Source organism: Rhinopithecus bieti, unplaced genomic scaffold, assembly GCF_001698545.2.
Source record: "Rhinopithecus bieti isolate Rb0 unplaced genomic scaffold, ASM169854v2 scaffold_3878, whole genome shotgun sequence".
Lineage (NCBI taxonomy): Eukaryota > Metazoa > Chordata > Mammalia > Primates > Cercopithecidae > Rhinopithecus > Rhinopithecus bieti.
The window spans coordinates 7803321-7825718 of record NW_016805059.1 but is presented as its reverse complement, the minus strand read 5'-3'; the positions used below and the strand labels follow the sequence as shown (position 1 = coordinate 7825718).

The 22398-nt window shown below is 37.2% G+C and overlaps 3 protein-coding genes across 3 annotated transcripts in view; 2 read left to right on the top strand and 1 right to left on the bottom strand.

Moving 5' to 3' along the window:
* Positions 1 to 22398, bottom strand: part of LRBA (LPS responsive beige-like anchor protein) — a 621489-nt gene that overhangs the window by 143395 nt on the left and 455696 nt on the right. The window contains exons 38-40 of the mRNA XM_017871033.1: positions 21502 to 21626; positions 13120 to 13266; positions 10474 to 10610 (exon numbers count right to left, since the gene is read on the bottom strand). Coding sequence (XP_017726522.1) covers positions 10474 to 10610; positions 13120 to 13266; positions 21502 to 21626 — 409 coding nt within the window. The remainder of the gene's footprint in view (positions 1 to 10473; positions 10611 to 13119; positions 13267 to 21501; positions 21627 to 22398) is intronic.
* Positions 1570 to 4022, top strand: LOC108529061 (uncharacterized). Its single transcript, XM_017871142.1, has 2 exons — positions 1570 to 1837; positions 2088 to 4022. The coding sequence occupies exon 2, from the start codon at positions 2109 to 2111 to the stop codon at positions 2589 to 2591; it is 483 nt and encodes a 160-aa protein (XP_017726631.1). The 5' UTR covers positions 1570 to 1837; positions 2088 to 2108; the 3' UTR covers positions 2592 to 4022.
* On the top strand, positions 4320 to 7165 carry MAB21L2 (mab-21 like 2). Its single transcript, XM_017871141.1, has one exon. The coding sequence runs from the start codon at positions 5497 to 5499 to the stop codon at positions 6574 to 6576; it is 1080 nt and encodes a 359-aa protein (XP_017726630.1). The 5' UTR covers positions 4320 to 5496; the 3' UTR covers positions 6577 to 7165.

Below are 22398 nucleotides of genomic sequence, written 5' to 3'. Positions count from 1 at the left end.
AAAAAAAAAAATAGAGGATAGACTGTATACCAGTAAACATGTAGTCCTTTGTTTTCCAAAAAGTATAAATCCTCCAGAGATACTTTCTTTTCTGAAGTCAATAATCTGATTATTTTTTGAAAGCTTCTAAAATGTTTCCCAGAAAACAAAATCATGTATTCTAACATTTGTTTACTCTTTAGTAAAGATTATTGAGATGCCATATATTTTACAGATAATAAAATAATAGATACCTTTTAAGTCTCGCTAACATGATAAAGTAACAAATGCACTAAAGTTAACTCAGTAAATACATTTTAAGTAAAGATCAGCAAAAAATAAAACAGTTTAAGAATTTTGTATTCTCTGAAAACATAAACAGGATTATAACTGTCATATTACAGAAGCACTGACTTCAGCCATTAGTTTGGTTTTGCTCCTGAGAAACACAACATGAACTACTGCATCATTTCGTTTCAAATCCATACATTCCCTGCAGCCGTTCAAGCTTCATCAGCAGTCCAGGAATGTATAAAAATGACAGGCAAAGGGCATTAGGTATTTTTACTTCCATACTGTTTTCCTATAAATGGAAGACAGGATTCTTTCTCAAAGCACTTAAGCTCAAGTTCAGTCAATGCTGAAGGAAAATATAACTGAATTCTCTATGCAAGAAAGTATCACAATTGGATTATGTACTACTTTTCAAGAAAATGTTGATAAATCTAATACTGTATTATTATCTTAGAATAAAACATTGTAGGGTTAGCAGTCAACTTAATTACCCATTATTCTTCAATTAGAAATATTTTCACTTTTTAAAGTATTCTGTCAACTCATCACCTTATTTTAGCACCAAAGTATTCAGTTTTGGTTCTACTTTTAATTATAAAATTTCCTTAAAATATGCCAATTTTTTCTTGAAAATTCATTTGTATAAATAATTTTTTATTTCCAAGTTTCTGTACTCATAAAGGTTTCGGTGAAATAGGAAATTCCATTAATAATGAAAAGTTTATTTAACCACCATAAGTAAAAATAGGACGTAATGAGTAATCTGGTTATTTTACCGGACCTTAAACATTCACATTGCTATAAAACTAGTACATTAACAACCGGACTCAATTTTTTGAAGAAACTGGGAAATTTTCAGACTAAGGTTTTAAACATCCACATATTTTAGTTTATAGTAACTAAAAACATGCCCACTTCAGTACTACCACCTACATTCTTCATGTTCCTAATGTAATGATGCAAGAGGTAAAGCCTAGGGAAGTCTGAAGGTTATGGACTACCCGAAATCCAAAACAAAAAACTCAAATCACACCCTGAATGTCCTCCTTCCCTTTTTAGGAATGTGCTGAAGCCAGCTCAGCACCACAGCTCTGGGCAGAAGCATGCTGATGTTGGCACTGCCTAAGCCAAACAAACAAGATGTTTAACAGCCAAATAAAATGTCCTGCAGCCTCCCTAATGAATTTGTCAAGGACCATCAGATTTCGCACCCCCTCTTTTGCCTCATTAACTCAAGTATGATGAGACGGATTATAACAAGAGAATACAGATGAATCGGTCTGAAGACCTGAAGTGGCTTTTAGCCTCTAGAGTTTCTTTCTCTCACTTGGTCTCCTTTAATGGAATATAGTATCTCCTGCAGAAGGACCTGCCAGTTCATTTTAATACACCATCAAGGAGCTGCTGATGGACTTCTATACTAACATACATAAAAGCAGAGGTGACAGGGGCTCTCTCAATTACAGCCTCTTCGGATACCGTTTCCCCCTTCAATTATTCAACCAGAGGAAGAGAGGACCGCAAAGGCGCAGCTGAAGCTGCTCTTAGAGCAGAGGCAGCCAGAGTGAGTTGGGGTGGGGGAGGGGGGAGAAAGAGAGCCAGCAAGAGGGAGCATTATTTGCTGGAAGTGTTTAAGTTTATTGCTCGAATGATGTTTCTAATTAGTACCACGGCCATAAATTAAAGTCGCCTTTGTTTAACTGATTTATTATTTACTAGAGCATCTACCTAAGACAGGGTAAATTGGTAATGAATTGTTTCTAAATCAAAACATTTGTAACGTTTTATCATCCTTCGGCCTCTGTATGCAAAAGTGGAGAAGCGTGGGGGCAAGGATGAGAGAAAACTTAGCCGAGCTTGACAGAGCCGCGAGTGAAGGTGCAGCGGGGTGTCCGGCGAGTGGTGGAGCGAAGGTCCGCGCGGCCTGGGCCGCCCCACCCGAGAGGAGAGGGCGCGGGACATGCGGCGCGGCGGCGGAACCCTGCGGACCAACTCCGCCACCCCTGAGGCTGTTTGCAAACACTCACTCTCGAGAGCGTCGCGGGCCGGGCCATTCGCGAACCAGACGCAACGACGAAGCGACCACCTCGAGAGTGGGGCGGGAAAGCTCCGCACCCTCTATCCCCGCCAACCAGTCTCCGCCCAGTAACTGCCCTCGGAGAAGCAGCCACGGAGCCCCTCCCGGCCAGTCGCGCTCTCCCGGCAGCGCAGTGCCCTCCGGCCCAAGCAGTTCCCTGAGCGCCGGCATGGCCTCCCGCGTTAGAGCAGGGCTTCCACACGCGCGAACCCCGAGGGCGCGAGTTCCCCTCCATCCTTAGGCTGCGAGGCGTTCCCGGACGCACGCGGCCTCCCGGGAGAAGGCTGGAGGTCAAGCCGCCCAAGTCTCTGCCACTCCAGAGAAGTTAACTAAAGCTCTGGAGTCGCGCGGACTCTTACTTCTGACTGTTCTTCCTAATCACTGGAAGACAAACCCTAAGCAACAAATCCGAGATATATTTTTTTAAGCAAATATTCTTTAGAAAGGGACTTATGGCAACGAGAGAGGAAGGGTGACAAACTGCTTGTGGTCCGCACGAGGTATGTAAGAAAGAACCAAGAGACCCAATTGTCTGATACCAAGTAGATGGAAAGCAATTAACTACCCTATGCAATTCAATTCAGGTTCACCCGGCCAGACTTTAAGAGGGTAAGTCAAGCCTTCCCAAGGGGTTTTGAAAAAGCCGAACTACCAGGTTTCTAAAACGAAGTCTTCACCCAAATGGACTCATAGATTTTTATTTTTATCGCATAACCCAGGGCTGGAATACAACCTCCGAAATCAAACTAAAAATAATCACATCTACCTGACATACGTTAAAAAGATTCAGAATCCAGACATTTTAGGTTCATACATAAACCCTCAATATTAAGCAAATCAGAAACAATGTTCTAGCTTTGTTTTTTTCACCCAAAAGTATCGAAAGGGTACAGTGGGTACAACTTGTTTAGGATAATACATATACTAAAAGCACATGCATGTCTTTCATTGAAATGCCTAGGGAGGAGTGAAGCCATCTGTGTAATCAATAACAGGTTATAGATTTTTGTGGCAGTGAAGTCTTTTAAAAGCAAGGGTCAATTATGAAAATAAAATCATTTTACAAATGAAACTGTACCTATACCCCCTAAGAATACATTCACAGTTAGATTTACAACAGTAAAATTTTAAGAAAACTTTAGGTTTATATTTACTTCCCTTGTTTTTCATTAAGTTCGAAACAATTTTAGTAGCTTATTTTAAAAGTATATCCTACTAAGTTCTACGACATATAAATTTGCACCATTTCTCACAACTTAGATATTTTCTTGCTTGTAACTAGTTAATTCTTGCAACGATAAAATAATGGTATTAAATATATGTGAATCTTAATTATGAAATAATTATCAAACAAGGTGCTTGGACTAGTTTTTGCCCTGCCCTGTTTTCAACAGCATATCGAAATTACTAAAAAGAGATTTATGGTTATAAACCCTCACCTTATATCCACTCCAACCCCCACTGGTGCACATATACAGCGATTGCTCTGATTCTTGGCAACAATGGGAGGGGAGGGGAAGAGAAAGGAGGAAGACTTTAAAGGAGGAAAAAACCTGGAAAAATTAGGTCCTTTCCCAGATTCCCCTTTCTCCTCCCATTTGCCTTCAAGCCAAAGTAATTTTGTTACAGTTTGCACCTTCTCCTACCCTACACAATGTTGATAGATTCATTTAAAAAAAAAAAAAAAAAGTGAGCCTTTCTGAACCACTGCTACTCTCCCTCACGTTATTCCAGCCATCTCCAGGAGAGTCCCTTCTATATAAACTCTTTTTCTTCTTTGCTACTGATAAGAGAGGAGGATAAAGAGGAAGGGCTGTAAAACGTGTGCAAGTATTTGACTTCCATTATCTCCTCCTATTTTCTTACTTCTCTCTTTACCCTCTTTCTTTATCAAGTGCAGTGGTGGCTGCTACCGTTCGCCAAGCCTGCCTGTCTTCTCTCTCGGATTGGCTAAAGCACTGACAGCTCGGATAGCGATTGTAGGAACTGAAGCTCCACCCCCTCATGATGGCCCGGGGACCATTCATAAACTAAATAACTCCAGGAAACAGCGAGGGAGAGAGAGAAAGAAAGAGAGAGGGAGAGAGAGAGAAAGGAGAGAAGAGAGAGCGAGCACGAGGAAGGGGGGAGGGGGAGACAAGCAGGGGGAGTGCGGGGCGAGAAAGAGGTCAGAGGGGAAAGGAGGGGGAGAGACGACTCAGAAAGTGGAATCTGTACAAGCAACCTAGAGGAGGAGAAGGAAAACCCTGAATCGTTATAACTACACACCAGATGCAACGCAAGCAACGACTTCGTCACACTAAAACGGATTTTGTGAGGGCCAAAAGTATAAATTACGAAGCAGAAATGATTATCAAACAACTTCCAGCGGTTTGCACCTAAAGAAATACAAGAAGAACCCACTACAAACAAACCAACCCAGTCCAAACAACGCTTCCAGTAGGAAAAGAGGAAAACTGCGACAACACGACCCCCTGAGAAGAGAGGAGGCCAACACGCTGAGACTGCGGGGCGTCAGTAAACCTCCAAGTGCACGGCGGACTGAGTTGTACTTCGCAGCTCTCTGGACATTAATTACCTCCTGCACCTTCCATTTCGGGGAGGGTGAGGAAGAAGGCACTCACCTACACTGAGAGAAGAAGTCCTACCAGCGTGGAAGAGAAGTTTAAGAATGAACCACTGAATGTTTCGCTTTTATTTTTAAATTTACTTTGGCACTTAAAAAACTTCATTTACAGATTTCTGGGCAATCTCGGCTGCAGACATCTAAGCCTAACCTTTTGGTATCCTGAGTTTTTTTCTTTCTCCTTCTCCTTCCTCACCCCCACCCCGCTTCTCTCGCACACGGTCTTTACATATCAAGAGAAAGCAAAACGGTCCCAGGAGGTACTTTTCTTTTTAGAAAATCACCTTTTCTCCCCTAATTTTTCTGCAGAAGAAAAAAGGTTTCGAAAGAGGGAAAAGGAAAAAACAAGCCGGCTACAGTATCAGCCGGTCAGCCCAGGTGGAAAACAAGAGTGAAAGTGGGGCTTAACGGGGAGCGCACCGCCTCTTTCGAAAGCCGCTGGGCCACCACCAGTGCGTGAGCCTTGGATCCCTCAACGTATTGCGAGACGCCGGTGTATAGCCCGGACCTGTGCCCCAACATGATCGCCGCTCAGGCCAAGCTGGTTTACCAGCTCAATAAATACTACACTGAGCGCTGCCAGGCGCGCAAGGCGGCCATCGCCAAAACCATTCGAGAGGTCTGTAAGGTGGTCTCGGACGTGCTCAAGGAAGTGGAGGTGCAGGAGCCTCGCTTCATCAGCTCCTTGAGCGAGATCGATGCCCGCTACGAGGGGCTTGAGGTCATTTCGCCCACCGAATTTGAGGTGGTGCTCTACCTAAACCAGATGGGCGTCTTCAACTTCGTGGACGACGGCTCGCTTCCCGGCTGCGCGGTGCTCAAACTGAGCGATGGGCGGAAGCGCAGCATGTCTCTCTGGGTCGAGTTCATCACAGCGTCAGGCTATCTCTCAGCGCGTAAGATCCGCTCGCGTTTCCAGACGCTGGTGGCCCAGGCGGTGGACAAGTGCAGCTATCGGGATGTGGTCAAGATGATCGCGGACACCAGCGAGGTCAAGTTGCGCATCAGAGAGCGCTATGTGGTGCAAATCACTCCGGCGTTCAAGTGCACCGGGATCTGGCCTCGAAGCGCGGCACAGTGGCCTATGCCCCACATCCCCTGGCCCGGGCCCAATAGGGTGGCCGAGGTCAAGGCCGAAGGGTTCAACTTGCTGTCGAAGGAGTGCTACTCGCTGACCGGCAAGCAGAGCTCGGCAGAGAGCGACGCCTGGGTGCTACAGTTCGGGGAGGCGGAGAACCGCCTGCTGATGGGAGGCTGCCGAAACAAGTGCCTCTCAGTGCTGAAGACTCTGCGGGACCGACACCTGGAGCTACCCGGCCAGCCGCTCAATAACTACCACATGAAGACGCTGCTGCTGTACGAGTGCGAGAAACACCCGCGAGAAACGGACTGGGACGAGTCGTGCCTGGGCGACCGGCTCAACGGCATCCTGCTGCAGCTCATCTCCTGCCTGCAGTGCCGCCGCTGCCCTCACTACTTTCTGCCCAACCTCGACCTCTTTCAGGGCAAGCCCCATTCGGCCCTGGAGAGCGCTGCCAAGCAGACCTGGAGGTTGGCCAGGGAAATTCTCACCAATCCCAAAAGCCTGGACAAACTATAGGGTGCTGGGGACTGCTTGAAAAGCGACACAAACGGGAGTGCTCTCTCAGACGCACAACACACAACTCAGCGATAAACAGCAGAAACTCTGGACACAAACTTTTATGTAAGTCACCTGAAATAGGAATCAGGCAGAAGACCTTCGTTAATTAAGAAGCAAACAAAAAGAGAGCAACCCAACCAAAACAAATCACATTCTTGCACAAAAGTGATCGTTTTCTTCCAACCAATGTGAATTTAAAAGGTCACACAAAAGAAGCAATCGGGCTGTGCCACCACAAAATGAAACCCAAGGTACATTTTCAAATCAATGTATAGTAGTTTCCCCCTTTTCCTTCTTTCCTCCTATCCTTTTTCTCTTCACCCCATCCCCCCTCTCATTTCGTTTTGCTTTTGGTTGCCTGAATGTTGTCACCAAGTGAAAAAATTATTTAACTATATGTAAAATTTCTCTTTTAAAAAAAGTTTTACTGATGTTAAACGTATCTCAGTGCCAATGTCAGACTGTGCCCCTCCCTCTCCTGCACCTCTACCCTCACCCTGAGCTGTCTTCTTGAAAACAGTAATAAAAACATTACTTTACATTGTAATTGACTGTGGATTGTTCTTAAATAAAGGCAGGTGAGATAACAGTTTATAATTTGCAATGTAAAGATGTGACTTGAGGAATCAAATGCAAGAAGCTTCCATTTGAACTGATTTGCAAAATTTAAAATACAGCACATTTTGTAGAACTGACTATAAGTTCACACCCAAATCCTTAGAAAATAGAAAACATTAACTTTACTCAACTGTAATATATATTTGTTTTGTAGTTAGGATTAAAGGTAACATCTACTTCACGCTTGGGGAAAAAAGTATAAAATAAAAGATTTGATCCTATTAAAGCAGAAAAAACTTTTCACATTAAAATTAAGAGAGGTACTTTCTTATGCCATAATTTCAAAAAATCCAGTCTGACTCCGATATACAAAGGAAATATGTATGGATTTTTCTGAATAGTTAACAAAGTCAGTTGATACTTTTCCTTCAACCATTTGTCCTCTTCAAGCTTTGAGTAATAAAAATTTCACAATTAAATAAACCACAACAAAAAAGAATAAAATGGTTATAGCAATAATCCTCTCCCCCAGCATATGGTGATATGAACCATTCAGATTTATAAATTACTTCCATTTTAAAATGGCTTAGTTATAAATTCCATAATTATGATTATTTTAATCAAATTTCAAGAATTATTCTGAAACTGCTTATATGCAATTCAAACAAAAAAGGTTTTCATACCATTTTATAACCAAAGAAAATTATTATTCCAGGAATTTACAAATAGGAAAAGTACCTTCCTCCTCTCTCTGTTTTTCTAAGGTAACAAACTAATATACTCATTTCAATGTTTCAGCTTTAACAAAGGTTTCTTTTTAATGCAAGGGAATAACTGATTAGAAAATAAAATAATTAGTCAAACAGAAAGTATCCCAAAGGAATTGGTTTGTCTTACGTTGAAGGTAACTATATACTCCATTCGCTATGCTAATGATGAGACAAGGTACAGAATATATGTCAGATGTTACCCTTTAATATCGAACATTTATTCTCCGTATTAGCCCAGTTTTCAATTTATTGAGAAAATGCACAAATGAGAGGTGTAAAGAAAATGTTTTTAAAGCAAATTTTAAAGATCAGAGGAAGAAGTTTGAGAGGGGGAAGGGTTGTATGGAGGGATGAGCAGCAGCATAGCAGAATAGATGAAAACAAGAAAGCCATTCAGGGATCTGAAGCCTAGTTCATTTGACAAACAGGCTTAAGTTGTAAGATTCCTTGGTAAAAATAGTCCTATGTTAAAATATAAACTTTGATCTTATCAGTTCTGAAATCATCTCCACTCTTTCAACTCAACCTGTATTATATCTTCTTGTATTCCTCACAGTAATATTAAATGGCTCAAACACACAAATTCCTTTAAATTATAAAACCAATTTATTCTCTGGGGAAAATGTTCTGAATTTTAAAAACATTTTCAAACAAACAGTAGGTGCTTACATTTGCACAAAATGATTTAAAGGAATAGTGTTTAGTTTCAAAGATAAAAATATCTATAAGTGACCATTTTTTTCACTCACAAAAGTATTTGCAGCAGTAGACATACATGTCCCTCCAACTATTCCAGAAAAAAAGGTTTTTAAGTCTTGACAAGAAGAAACAAAAATATCCAATTTAGCATATTTTATTCTTCCTTATTTAATTTAATGCAGGTATCAGTCAAAAAGGAAAAACACTGCAGCAACATAAATGTCCTCATTTACAGAACACCTTAAAGCATTAACATCTATACAAAATTAAAACTTCTCCCAGTAGGTGACTGAAAACAATTTTTTAATATAAATTGGCAGGAGTTTTAATTTCTGGACTATAAGGAAGGTTGCAGTGATACAAGCCCATTTCTTGATTGGGCCAAAAGATCTCCATATTTCACGAGCAACAAGAAAAAATAATTTAATGATGCTGTACAGAATCAGATCAGAGAGAGACAAAACTTGTAACTTCTCTAAAAGGAGCAAATAACTTCAAAGAACCTAATCTCACAGATTGGCAGAGATGCTAATTTTCAGAACAAGTCATTAGACACCTTTAAATTAAATCAAATTTTAGGCTTTGATCTATATGTGTCTAAAAGCATGATAGAATATCTTGAATTAAATCCCAGTCTTTCTTAAATTCAGAAGTTACCAGAAATCAGAGAGTTTAATTTTGGTAACCTTCCTTTCCTAAAGAAACTAATGCATTTTCAGACATTTCAGTCATGGGACAAAGTCGAAAAAAATTTTTAATGGATAGAATTTCAGAATTAGCAAGTTTTCTCTACATTGGATTAGTTAACTTATCAAGCTCAAAACAATCACTTCCATACAATCTACCAAGTCCTGTCTTAATAAAGGCAGCAATAGTGAGACAAAGTACTGGAAATAGCATAAGATATGATTTGTTTGTACAGTTTTAAATAAAAGTATAATATTTTCATCAAGAGCTACTTTGAAATACTTCTAAATCATTCAGATTTAATAATTCACATGATTACAAAATCAAAGAACCTTCTACCAATAAACTCAAAATATGTGTAGGTATGTACATGTACATACACACATGCTATCAGCCTGCAAAATAAATTATTCCACTTTTAAGCCACCTTTTCTATAGGTTGCTTATTTTGCTCATTTTAAAAGAAACTGTTTCCTCTCAGAGCAAATTATACCATTCTTTTCTTGAAATAAACCTAATTTTGGTTTTATGACTGTGCTACAAATGTTTCTTAGTAAAACAAAGTTGCCAGAGTCTGAAAAGTAATGAGAAATACATTTTAAAGGGGAAATTACATTTTCATTTAAGAATAGAAAATTATGCAGTGCCTTGTAAAATCTACTATAGGTAATGGGAAACAGAGGTATCTCATACACACAAAACATGCTTGCATGCACGACAGAGTAGTAAGTCATGGGGACAAAGCAAGGAGAGTGATATATTGACATCATATCCAGGAAACATAAAGGCTAAACAAAATAATTCCACTCTCAATCTCACTGAATTTTGTATCTTAATTCACCCTTGACCCTTTGAGGCAAAATATATTTATAGACAATGTTCCCTGAGGTTCCTTCCCCTCTTCACAAAGAGCTAATGATAAATGCCATTAAGTAGAATTTGTTTTTGAATCTAAATGAACTTCAATAATCTTACTAACTGGTAGAGAATCATAAACTAAAGAAGATAATGACATTGCATATAAGCCAAGGCAATTTAGAAGAAATTCAAACTAAGCCTGTGAGATTTACCAATCCCAATCCTATCCAACAGCACCCACCATCCCATCATAAGAAAAAATGAAACCCCCTCATCTTCTCACCTTGGAGTCGATTTTTTTGAAGTTAGGATCCTCTTCATCCACCTCAAAATAGAGTTCGGAGGAGGTGACAGAAAGAGTGCCCTTTACTACAACCGAGGGGGCCACAAGCTGAGCTGGTGTGCTCAGACTAACAGGACCTGCCAAAAGGAAAAGACAAGCCACACAAGTTGGAATGACATTTTTCAAAAAATCAAATTTGACGAGAAATTGTATTTAATCTTTTCATTCTCACTTCTAGTACTGAACTGCCTGCCAACTACTTCTACAGTTAAATATTCTGTCCACCCCAAATCTTCCTCTGAAAATGCAAAGTCAGGATTCTCATACTAGAAGATCTATAACAGGAGGTTAATGATAACAGTAAACTAGGATGCAATTATTTTACAGGGAGTCCGCAAAGCTTTGGTCTAATCTCTAGGTAAGAAGTGGCTCTGCCTAAATAAGTCCATCCACATTCCATTTAGAAAACAGGCCTCAGGCTATCTAACAACATGAACAACAACCAGGAGCAAAGAAGCCTCAATAGGCTTCCAAGGCCAGGAGTTAGCTTACAGTATGGTAGGGGCACAACTACAAAAGGATCACTAGCTTATTAATGAAGTGGGAAATGTTAAACCATATTTTCTGATAGAGATTTTATGCCAGCTTGACACAAAACCTCTTCCATAACAACTTTACTCCATCAATGACTGGTAAAAATACTTCTTTTCTAAGCCTTCCTTTCCACTGTTAAGTATTGTTCAATGCTTCCAAATCTAATATTAGTGTAGTTCAGGGACTCTGGGAGTAAACAGCTGGAGGGTGGGTTTCCAAGTGAATGAATTTTTATTGGAATAATCAAATCTCCACAGGGCTTATCAAAGAGACAAATCAGACTGCTACTGAAAACAATAGATTCACTACAGATATAACAGCATAATGCATATTAGAGCTAAATATAAAATATGAACTAAAAATGATATATATATACACACACACACATAGAGAGAGAGAGAGATCAATGTAGAAAGAATTTAAAATTCCATTGTCAATTCCTCATGGTATAAATCCTATAGGGGAAGAAAACAGCGTAAGAGAAGATTGGCACTTATAGTTCTGAATTAACATAGTGCCTATAAACAAGGTGCACCTATTCAGGTAATCAATGGGTGAATAAGTGTTTCAAAATTCAGATGAATTGACATTTCCATCGATTGTTAGACGGGTGATAGTGCTTAATCTCACATCAATCTTAATGTGTGCCAGTAGGACAATAGAAGGGATGCTCTGCGGAGATCAGAGCAGGTTTTGCCCTCTATTCCCAATGTACAAATACATTGTGTTTGCAGATGGGCAGCAGATAGCTGCAGAACAGCCATGATTTCCCAAAGCTCATCCTTATAAATGGATGAAATAAGAAGCTATGTGTTCTTTTGCTGTCTCCTTTTGCCCTCTGTACATTAGCATGTAATACTGAGAAGAAATAACATTTTTTCAATCACTCTCAGACATTCAATTATAGGGTAAGCAGACAGCTGCAGGAGCTAGGGCAGCCTAGGTCCTACAGAAGACCCCTGACAATTTCCACTTCATTTCTAACCCACACCACTTTATTAGTGTGGATTACTTCTTAATCCTATTGCCATTGTCAAGATTATATAATTAAACTCCCCTTTCACCTCTATTACTGTATGAATATATTACCAGCAGCAAGAATAGAAGCAAAATAAAGGAAGAAATGGGTAAATGGATGTGAAGGAAAAGACTACAGAATAGCAGTATCTACCTTACTCTGCACTCGCACCAATTAATTTTATTTTACTTTATAGAGAGGTTTACAGTTATCAGAGAAGATACCATCTTCTCTTTTTGCTTTTCATTACAAAGTGGCATAGTAGCACAAGTTGCAGATATGTCACCAAATGCAAGATTTTTAATGCCTTTTCTCTTAAAATTATCAAAATGGAAAACTATGTAATTTTCACCTATTGAAATTATAGAACCTTTCAGACTTTCTTCCTTGAGGGACACAGCCACAGGTATTAAAGTAAAAAAGCCATTTAATGAATGACTAAAATTTCTGGCTAAACAAGATAATTTTTCCCATAAGGGATGTAAAACTGAGAATCTGCAGAGTGCAAATCAAAATTCCTACATCAGGCAAAATATGTGAATGTTGTGAAAAGCCATGGCATTCTCAGAATTGATTTGAGAGAGTTACATGCATATACAGCATGTTCACTAAGACCTGTATATCAAAGCAAATAGCTTCTCTCCCTCCAAGATTTATTTACCCCCAAAAAACAAAACAAAACAAAACAAAACAAACCTGGCAGAATTTTACCTATAGTGCTAATTTACAGAGATTTGGTAACTCCTACGGGATAGGTGAAGCAATTTTGTTCTTTTGTTGCTGCTTTTAAACTTTTTTCTTTTTCAGTGAAAATTATTCATAAAAGAAAAAAATGAGGAGAGTAAGAAGACTGAACAGAATAGAAAAATAAAAGAGAAACTATAGAAGATAAGGGGGGTACTGTTTGAAATAACCAATTAATGCAATTGTGGGTATAAGCTTGGTAGTGCTAGTGGTCACAGCTGAAAAAGTAAGTAATTAGATGCTTATTGTCCCAGAGGTAGCTGAAATATCTGCACAACCACCGAATTTACCAGCAAGATTCTCTAAATCTTTCTCATCCACGGATGACAGAGTATCATCATCGCCTTCCAGGAGGATCTCGTTTTCTGAGTTCTGATTTCCTAAAGCCTGACTCTTGATGGACTGTTTTCCTTTAGCAAGGATATCTTCATCTGTGGCTGAAATGAGAAGGAAACAAAGCTGTCCATCAGTTCTGGGAAGAGCACTTTGGCAGAGGGGTAGGGGCTTAGGTAAGGGTAGGTGGCCAAAGATGGTCAATCTTTTATACACAGAGTCAGCCACAGTGGAGAAAGTGATTGGGATGGCACACATGCTTGATCTGACAAACTTGATCCCCCAACCTAGTCTAATGTTACCCTAAACAAGCACCCTAATCCCATTAAATCTGACCCCAGCACTGCTCACCAAACCATTTATTTACTTATAGTTAGGGCAGGAGTGGGTTCAAAAGCAGTACTTTTTTTTTGAAAATTCATTAATAGGAACAATCAAAACCCAGTTTTGGAAACAATATTTAACACCAAAAAATAAGGACTGATTCATTCCCCCAAATAATGTTATACTGACAAACATTTTGGAATGTTTGAGGAGTGGCTGTGGAGGAGAATCCAGAATTTAAAAGGGTTAAAACTAAGAGACATTCACAAGCCAGTGAGGATTTAGGCCCAGATACTGAAGCCATATCTGACACTAGTAAGACTACAGCAGCTTCTCAAAGCTGCAATCCCTTCTTTATCCACCCTCCCTCCTTCCTTCCTTCACATTACCCTCATCCACATGTTCACACATACACTCACTCCTCCGCCCTTTCGCCCCTTATACAAATATCCAGGAGCAAGGCGGTGTGGAAACTAAGTGAAAGCTCAAACACTACCTCCTCTGCATGTTTAAACTAAAGGGCTAAGGCACCCCAGGGGCAAACATAACAGAGAGCCCGGGATGAGAGGCATGTGGGCAAGGGGCCTCATGCGGCCTGAACTGGAGCAGCCTGTGGAGAGCAGCAGTACCAGACTCAGGCACTATGACAAGGCAGCAACTGCAGGCAGACGGAGGAAAAGAGAACACCACATCTAGAGAGAGAAGAAGCAGCCCTGAGGAGCACCTACACTCAACAATGGGATCCGAAAGGAGAGCAGAGACACAACTGAAAGTGGAAAACCCTGAAATTCAAAATTCTGATTCAAAACCCACATCCTTCCAGGGCACCTCCTGTTGTTTTGAGCAGCTTTCTCTTAAGACAAGCAGGAAGGCAGATGCTAACTTTTGAACTGTGATTTGTAAAACTTCATATGTGTATCTTTTCCTAATCTTGTTTTTTTGAATAGTGTCATATAAGGGAAAGTTAAGAATCTTCAGCTGACCCTCCTGGCTTCCAGCTAGATAAATCCCAGAGGTAAAGCACCTGATCTACCCAGGCTGCAGCTTTTGATATGAAAATTGGATGGCTAGGGTTTTTGGGGGTTTTTTTTGTTTTTTTGTTTGTTTGTTTGTTTTGTTTTGTTTTCCTCCACTGCAGCTTCTACCTAGGCATAAGGCCCAAACCCCAAAAAGAATAAAGCAGTCAATTTGCAGTAACATGATATATATATATATATATATATATATATATATATATAATTTATTCCAAATAAACTGCACATGTGTTGCCTGATTTGGCAGATCAAAGGTTCTTAGGGTTTGATAAGTACATTTACAGATAAACTTAAAGGTAAAAGTTTTTTTCTCATATTTATTGTGAATTCACCATGTATACCATTTAAATACAATACTTATAGTGCTACTTAAACATAGGAGTTTTCTATTTAATAAGAAGTCATGGGAAGGAGCTTTCTATATTTACCTTTAAATACACTCTATGGGTAAATAAAATCTTTCATACCCACAGGCTGCATTGTAAGCTACACACATATGATGAGCTGGACATATGTTTGAAAAGATTACTTTAATGTATCTAATTAAAGTGGCTATATTTATTTTTTATTTAATTTTTTCAAGACAGGATCCTACTCTATCACCCAGGCTGGAGTGCAAAAGCACAGTAACAGCTTACTGCAGCCTCTACCTCCTAGGCTCAAGCAATCCTCCCAGCTTAGCCTCCCAAGTGGCTGGGACCACAGGTGCTTGCCACCATGCCCAGCTAATTTTTTAATTTAACTTTTTGTAGAGATGAGGTCTTCCCATGTTGCCCAGGCTGATCTTGAACTACTGGGCTCAAGCAATCCTACCACCTCAGCCTCTCAAAGTTGCTGGGATTACAGACGTGAGTCATCTCACCTGGCCTATTTTTTTTAAATGCTAAAAAGAAATATACTTAAAATTAACCAATAATTTTTAGAAAAACAGAACTATGTTCTAAAATCACTTACATTTCAAGTATTTATAGTTTCTTACTCTAAAATCAGAAACACTGCCCTGAGGCTAAGCAAGATCTTTTGCAATTTGCTATCAACTTTATTAAAATATATTGGCCACTGAGAAATGCAAATGAAGCACCATCTTCTAAATGTTTTATAAAGTAAATTATAATAAATTATTATTTGCCGGTTAGATTTTAGTGCAGAAACAGTATACCACATTCTTTTTATTTCTTGGATTTATAATTCCTTCTTCAAAGCAGAAATATTAATAATAAGGCTAATATTACATACCATTTTGCATGAGCCAGGGAGGGTTAAAAATACATAGTTAGCTCATTTAATTCTCATAAACCTTCTGCTTATTTCTAATTTTAAGATAAGAAAGCAGGCTCAGAGAGGTTATGTAATTTGCCTAAGTTAACATGGCTTTTGACAATTAGAGTCAGGATTTAAAAACAGGCAGCACGGTGCCAGAATCTGGGCTCTTAACCACTATGCCATATTAGCTCTTAGATGAAAGAAAAAGAAAGAAAACAAAACAACCACAGTTCAAATATGAATGTGCATATAAATTTGTTTACTAATTCTTATGTTTCTCATAGTGAATTTTAAAAGGTTAAATCAGAATAATAATCAAGAACAAAAAATATTCATTTCCAAATCTAAAATTGATCAACATGCCAAACACATCAGAAACAACTAAACACCCTGCTCATTACTTCCTCTGATTATTGCCATACATGTCCTAAAGTACACCAAGCTTATGTGAAGGAAGAAGAAACCTCTTTAATCTGCAAACATTTACAAAAAAATGAGAGTCCCCAGTGGCAATATGTAATGGTTTAAAATAGCTCAAAAAATAAATTCACATTCATTTAAATGACCACGAGAAATATAATTATCCCTTCCAATTGCAATTAAAAATTTTTTAAATATGTTCTAATCATGCTGCCTATATTAAAACACAGTAAGGCAGCTTCTGAATTAAAGTTTCATTAAAACTTTTACATACTATAGGTGTACTGTATGCATACACACACCCACTTTAATTTATTTATTTACTTATTTTTACAAGCTCAGATTCTGGAATTGTTCAAGCTCCACTGAAAAACCTCTTGTCATGGAAAATATGCAGCTTACTGATATTTAGAATGGTTTTCCTGTAATTAACTCCCCCTTGAGGATTTTAAGTTAGCAGCAGTAAAATTACCAACAGTACTCTAATATGCAACACATGCGCTGGTGTTCAATTCTCAGTGGTCTAATAGCTTTCTGCTAAAGAACTTTAAAAAAAAATTAGAACAAAACTTTTCCAAGCATAAAATAAAGGATTATTATCATGTTTATATGTGCTGGGGAGAAGTATATTTTTAACTTTCATTTGCCTTATTCTCAACCAACCATTATAAACAAGTATTTTGATATCTTCTGTGAGTATATTCTACACTAGTCTAAAAGTTAATTGGATGAAGTCAGAATATACTTTGGGTTCCATTTTAAAGCTCAATTCAGATATTTCTGGCTAATAAAATTGTTACTAACGTGATCGCTATTTAATTTTTTCATATCATTATTAAGAAATGCCTTTTATTCTGGTTTAATTTCACCTTTTATTCTAGTTTAATATTTATCCTAACTTAATACTTAAACTGCAATTGTTACATAAAATTGGAGAAATCTGTCAGAAATGCTATCTTTAAAAATGATTTGATTCACTGAGGCTAAGAACAATGAAAGGCCTAAGAGAGAGAGGCTGGTCCTCAAAATGTAAAATTCAAGTTCTTCAGAGCTAACTCTGGACATGAGTTGATTTATCTATCCAATACAAAACAAGTAAGTAGAATTAAAATATAAAAGAGCAAAACACACAAAACTGTTCCACCTTTGATAAAATCCTTTTAACATCTACTGAGCAAGTGAACTGGAATCATCAATAGTCTATATTAAAGTAAAAGAAGTTTATACTTTACGAATTAGCCATTTTTTAAAAAGACTACTATTGGAATAACAGAGTGTCTTCGAACATACATAAAATAAAAATGGGTATCTACTTAGTGTGATGTGAAGCACACACCATAACAATATTCTGAACAGGACACATAAAGAATATCTTATAATCAACTATTGTTCTAAACTAATTGATTCCCCTCTATAGTTTATGCCATGTCCATAGCATTCCAACTCAAGTAAATTGGCTCCAGAAAAATTAATGAAACTACAAAGGATAATTAGGAGAATAAGCCAGGTGCATCTTGCAATAATCATGGGTTAACCAAAATTTTAGATGGAGAAGCTAGTATATGTTGATCCTAAAAAGGAAGCAACAGCATCTGGCATTATTGAAATTATGAGACAATGGCGTGATTTAAGATCTTTACATGATCTGTCATCCCTAGAAAACCAAATGAGTTACTTGTATCATTCCATATGCTTACAAGATACTTTTAAAATGATGTTAAATTCTCCTTATATATTTCTATTACAAAGCACATTCTCTACAAAATAAAAATGTCTTGAATGTAATAGGATTCTCTGCTAAACTGTTCTGGCACCTGAATTAAAACCAATCTTTCTACCATTTAAAACACTTTTTACATGGCTTTAATTTGAATATAAAATTCCCATTATATTTAATAATGAATTTTAGAGGACAGCACAGCACACTGATGAAAATCTGGGTTTCAGTCCATTAACCTGGACTTTTAGTCCTTTATCTACCAAAATCATACTGGCCCTTTGTTTCCTCAGTTTCCTTATCTGTAAAGAATAAAGTTAGACTAGATGTTAGCCTTAGGTTCCTTCTACATCTAAAATGCTCTCATAATAAATAACTGCTAACCTGGGCTCTGGCATTAGGAAAATGTTACAAATCATTGTTACTAATTTCTAATAAATTTTAAAACTATAAAATGGAAGAAAATGCCCTCAAGAATAAAATGCCCAGCTTTGCTTGAGCTGCTAATTTCCATAAAGAATATTTAATCATAAGAGGAACTATTAATTTTAATTTAAAAATATGACTCAGTTTCTGCAAAGTTAAAGAAATCTCCCATTACAACATGACTTTTATAAATAACCACTTTGGAGGGTCTCTGTTTGAAAAATTACCTAAAGCTTTTTTCCCCAAGCAAGTTAATGTGAACTTGGGAAGGGCAATTAAATTGTCAGAATTAAAAAATTTGTTTTTAACTAGAAGGTAGCCAGAAGTAGAGTCATGGGGCTGGTATTGATCGCCCAAACAGAGAACATCACTCTTCAGGTATTTACTCTGCCACCTTTACACTAGGGGCTTTCCTTCAAATCAAATCAATCTATAAAAAAGATGGCTCTTACTACTAAAATACATAACTGATCTCCAATGGCACATCTATTTAGATATCTTCCTTTGATAATGATAATGCAGTTCGTGGTATTCGAAGATTCTGCATTTTTAAAATGCCCTATCTCCTTAGTTAAATTATAAATAAAAGTGAGGAGTCATAAAAATATAAGACTGACATACTATGCTCATTAATATCTATTTTAAACATTTAAATTCAACATTGAAGCATGGTATTTATCCATGTTAAAGTCTGTAATTTCAACGGCTTTTTGATCACATTAACAATTTTGTTTTGGCATACTTAATTCTTAATTAATTTATTTTGATTAGCTCCTTTAATAGCTCTAAAAATTTTTAGACAGCGCGGAGATTAAAATTGGAAATGTCACTTAACAAATATTTAATAAACCAGTAAAAAATTAAGCCTCTTTGTTTATACGAATTACATTAGCATTCAAATTATGGCTGACATCCAAAGCCCAATACCATAACACATCTGTGTGCTGAATTTATTTCTTTATATTTAAAATAAAATAAACATGAGGGTAGGATTAGAATTAGTATTTTTTTTCAAAAAAAATGTTACCTATTAAATATGATATATGCCCTGAAAATTGTAAAGACAGCTGAAGAAAATCTCCTACACATTCAGATTTTTAAAACATATATTTCAAAGCCCAAAGTTTTGTTTTTTAATGCTTGGAGTGTGCAATAATTATAAACATTACTCATAAAGCATTTTAGCTCAATGCTTACGCTTCTGCTGTTCTCCCTCTCCAATTATAAATGCACAATAAAGCAGTAATTAATAAAGCACCTGGATTAACCCCCTTTCAAATTAGCTATCCCAGAGTAGTCCAGAGTGAACATCTGCTTCTATAACAAGTCAAGGAGTCTTTAGATGATACTTAAAACATGTTAAGTGAATTCTTTTTTGTCCAAAACATTATTGCAGATGCTTACGCATGTAAAAAAGCTGCAGCAAACAATATGATTTTAAAAAAAGTTCAACCAATAGAAATTTATTCATTCCTTAAGGAAATGCCCTGTAATTCTTCTAAACGGTTAGATGTACTATTTTTGATAAGAATGATTTTAATAAATCTATATTAGAAAGTCTATACCGACAAATTTTAAATTAAGATTATTGATATCTACGCCGAGGATAAAAGGTTAATATAGTCTATGTGCAATTTTACAAAACAAATCATCCCCTTCCAGATATAAAAGGAAAATGTTTTCATGAAAACATATGGCCATGTATAGATCTCAGAACTCACAAATTACTGTAAATGATGGTTTAGAAGAGAGAAAAATAATTAAATTTCAAATTTTAAGTGGACATGGCAATAGAAAATTGCAAAACAAAAGTTCACTTTCTCAATGTAAGCATCATTAACCAAAAAAAAAACAGAAATCCCACCAAAAAAAAAACAAAACAAGAAAAAAAAAAACCTCTGAAATCTGTTATCACCACCCAAAAACTATATGAACTCTAAAAGCAAAAGTGGCCTAATTAAGTCTACATTTTATTTCTCTTTCTCCAACTCCTGTAGTTGAAGATGTAGGGCCATGAGACTATTATTGCTTTTAGATCACTGTTATTGACTATTCTCTGTATGATCATTTATTTTAAAGGACTGATGTCACATTTGGTGTTATATCTGATGACATATTGTGGACATTTTCTTCTAGAAATGGCTCTTTAAGGCTAAGTGCAAGAGGTTAAGCTGCCTGACTGAGGCCAAACCTAAGATTACAGATTTTTAATCTAAATTCGTAATATCCTTATTGAATATAAATTAACATTTATTTTGTATACTACATATTTCCATTTAACCACAAGCTGCTGCATGTTAAAAAAAAATACCCTGAAAAGGAAAATTAAAAGTATTTCTGATCTTATTAAAACTAATTTACATTTTACAAAATCAGAATAATTTTAACATGGGGAGAAGCATTTCCCCTTAACCAATATATCTTAATTGACTTTCAAAATCATAAAATAAGTGAAATTTTATGATAAAATATATACTATCAAATCCAAAGGACCTTTTCACTTTTTCAAATTTACTTATCAGACTTTTACCTAAACTGAATCATAGTCATATGCATTGTAACAAAAAAGAAAGAATGTTTTGTTAAGCTCTGATAACAAAATAATACAGAATAGGAACATATGAAAATAATGTTTATTCTTTTTCCATGAGCCATCTATCATAACCATCTACATATCAAGGCTCAGAAAGTATCTAGGCACTTGGACATTTATTATTATCTTTCTCACTTCATGATCTCATGCTAAAATACCACGACTGGGGGAAAACCATGTATACACAACAGAACCTAGAAACTTATCTGCTTTGAAAATGCTGTCTTCCTGATATTCATGGATTTAAGGCATGCCTCCTGGATTCGTTTACTCAAAGCTGAACGTGTCGCTTAAAAGGAGACATATTTAATCTTTGTACTCTGAAACAAAGGGTCTATGTTAAGTAAGTTTTGTACGTGTAACGTAATAAATAAATATATTTGACACCATAATTTAATAGGACTCTATAGTAACTATAAAAATTTAACTTCTCTTTCTGCTATGAATAACCATGAAATGTGGTGTTGGACCATTTTACAGTGCCTTGTAATAATGAAGTTATGCTCTTCATTACCAAGTCCTGTACCTGCTGCTATTGGCAAGGAATGGTTTATACACTGACCATGTTCCACGGCTGTTTTTAGTGTCGCTTCAGGATGTGTCGATCCTAGAGGGTTACGCACAAATCGTCGCCGGCGCCGCAAGTCATCTTCCCAGTAGTCAAGGCGCCAGAACTCACGAGGACGACTACAATGAAACAGAGAAGCCACATATGTTAGCAATTATCAAACAGCGTGGTAGCACTGAATTTCTGCATAAAGCTCTCCTTGTTTGCTCTGCCTTTTTTTCCCTCTCCTTCCACTTAATTCTCCCTCCATCTCACACTCCCCTTTCTGCAATCTTTAACTTAGGTATGTCCTTGAAAATAACAATATCACCTTCTAGTCTAAGGAACTCCTTTTCCTTTTCTTGGAAGGTGAAATGAGCACTAAATACATCATTTTGAAATGAATTGCTGACAGTGTGATCAGTTTCCCCACACTCTAGTGGCATGTGCTCTGATTTCAGCCTCATTTCAGCCTCAGCAGGGCACCTTTCTCTGTAGCTGCATTTATAAACCAGAATAGGGAAAAGGCTATTATAAATATGGTATAGCATTACCTATATTAATCAAAGTCCGTCCCCTTCATTTTCTTCCTAATTTGTGCCTTTTGCACAAGGTCAGTAAATCATACCATGAATTCTTGGTCCGGAAAGTGTTAACTTTAATGAATATCTCAGTTACATGGTTATGTATGTGATAATAAAATATTACTCTGTTTAGATGTGCAGGAATTTAATTAAAATAATCTCTTAAAATATTCATTGCATTTAGCCCCTGAGGCTTAGAACAACACAAGAAAATGCATTTCTTTTCCATTTACTGTTTTTAAATAAACCATTCCTGTGGAGTGAAATAGCAATCTATTTTCAAGCAAATCAGATTGGATTTCTGTTTTATGTACTCTGTTTTATATTT

Bases quoted from the DNA above. Each gene is read 5' to 3' on its own strand.
- MAB21L2 (XM_017871141.1), top strand. From the start codon at position 5,497: ATGATCGCCGCTCAGGCCAAGCTGGTTTACCAGCTCAATAAATACTAC.
- LOC108529061 (XM_017871142.1), top strand. From the start codon at position 2,109: ATGAGAGAAAACTTAGCCGAGCTTGACAGAGCCGCGAGTGAAGGTGCA.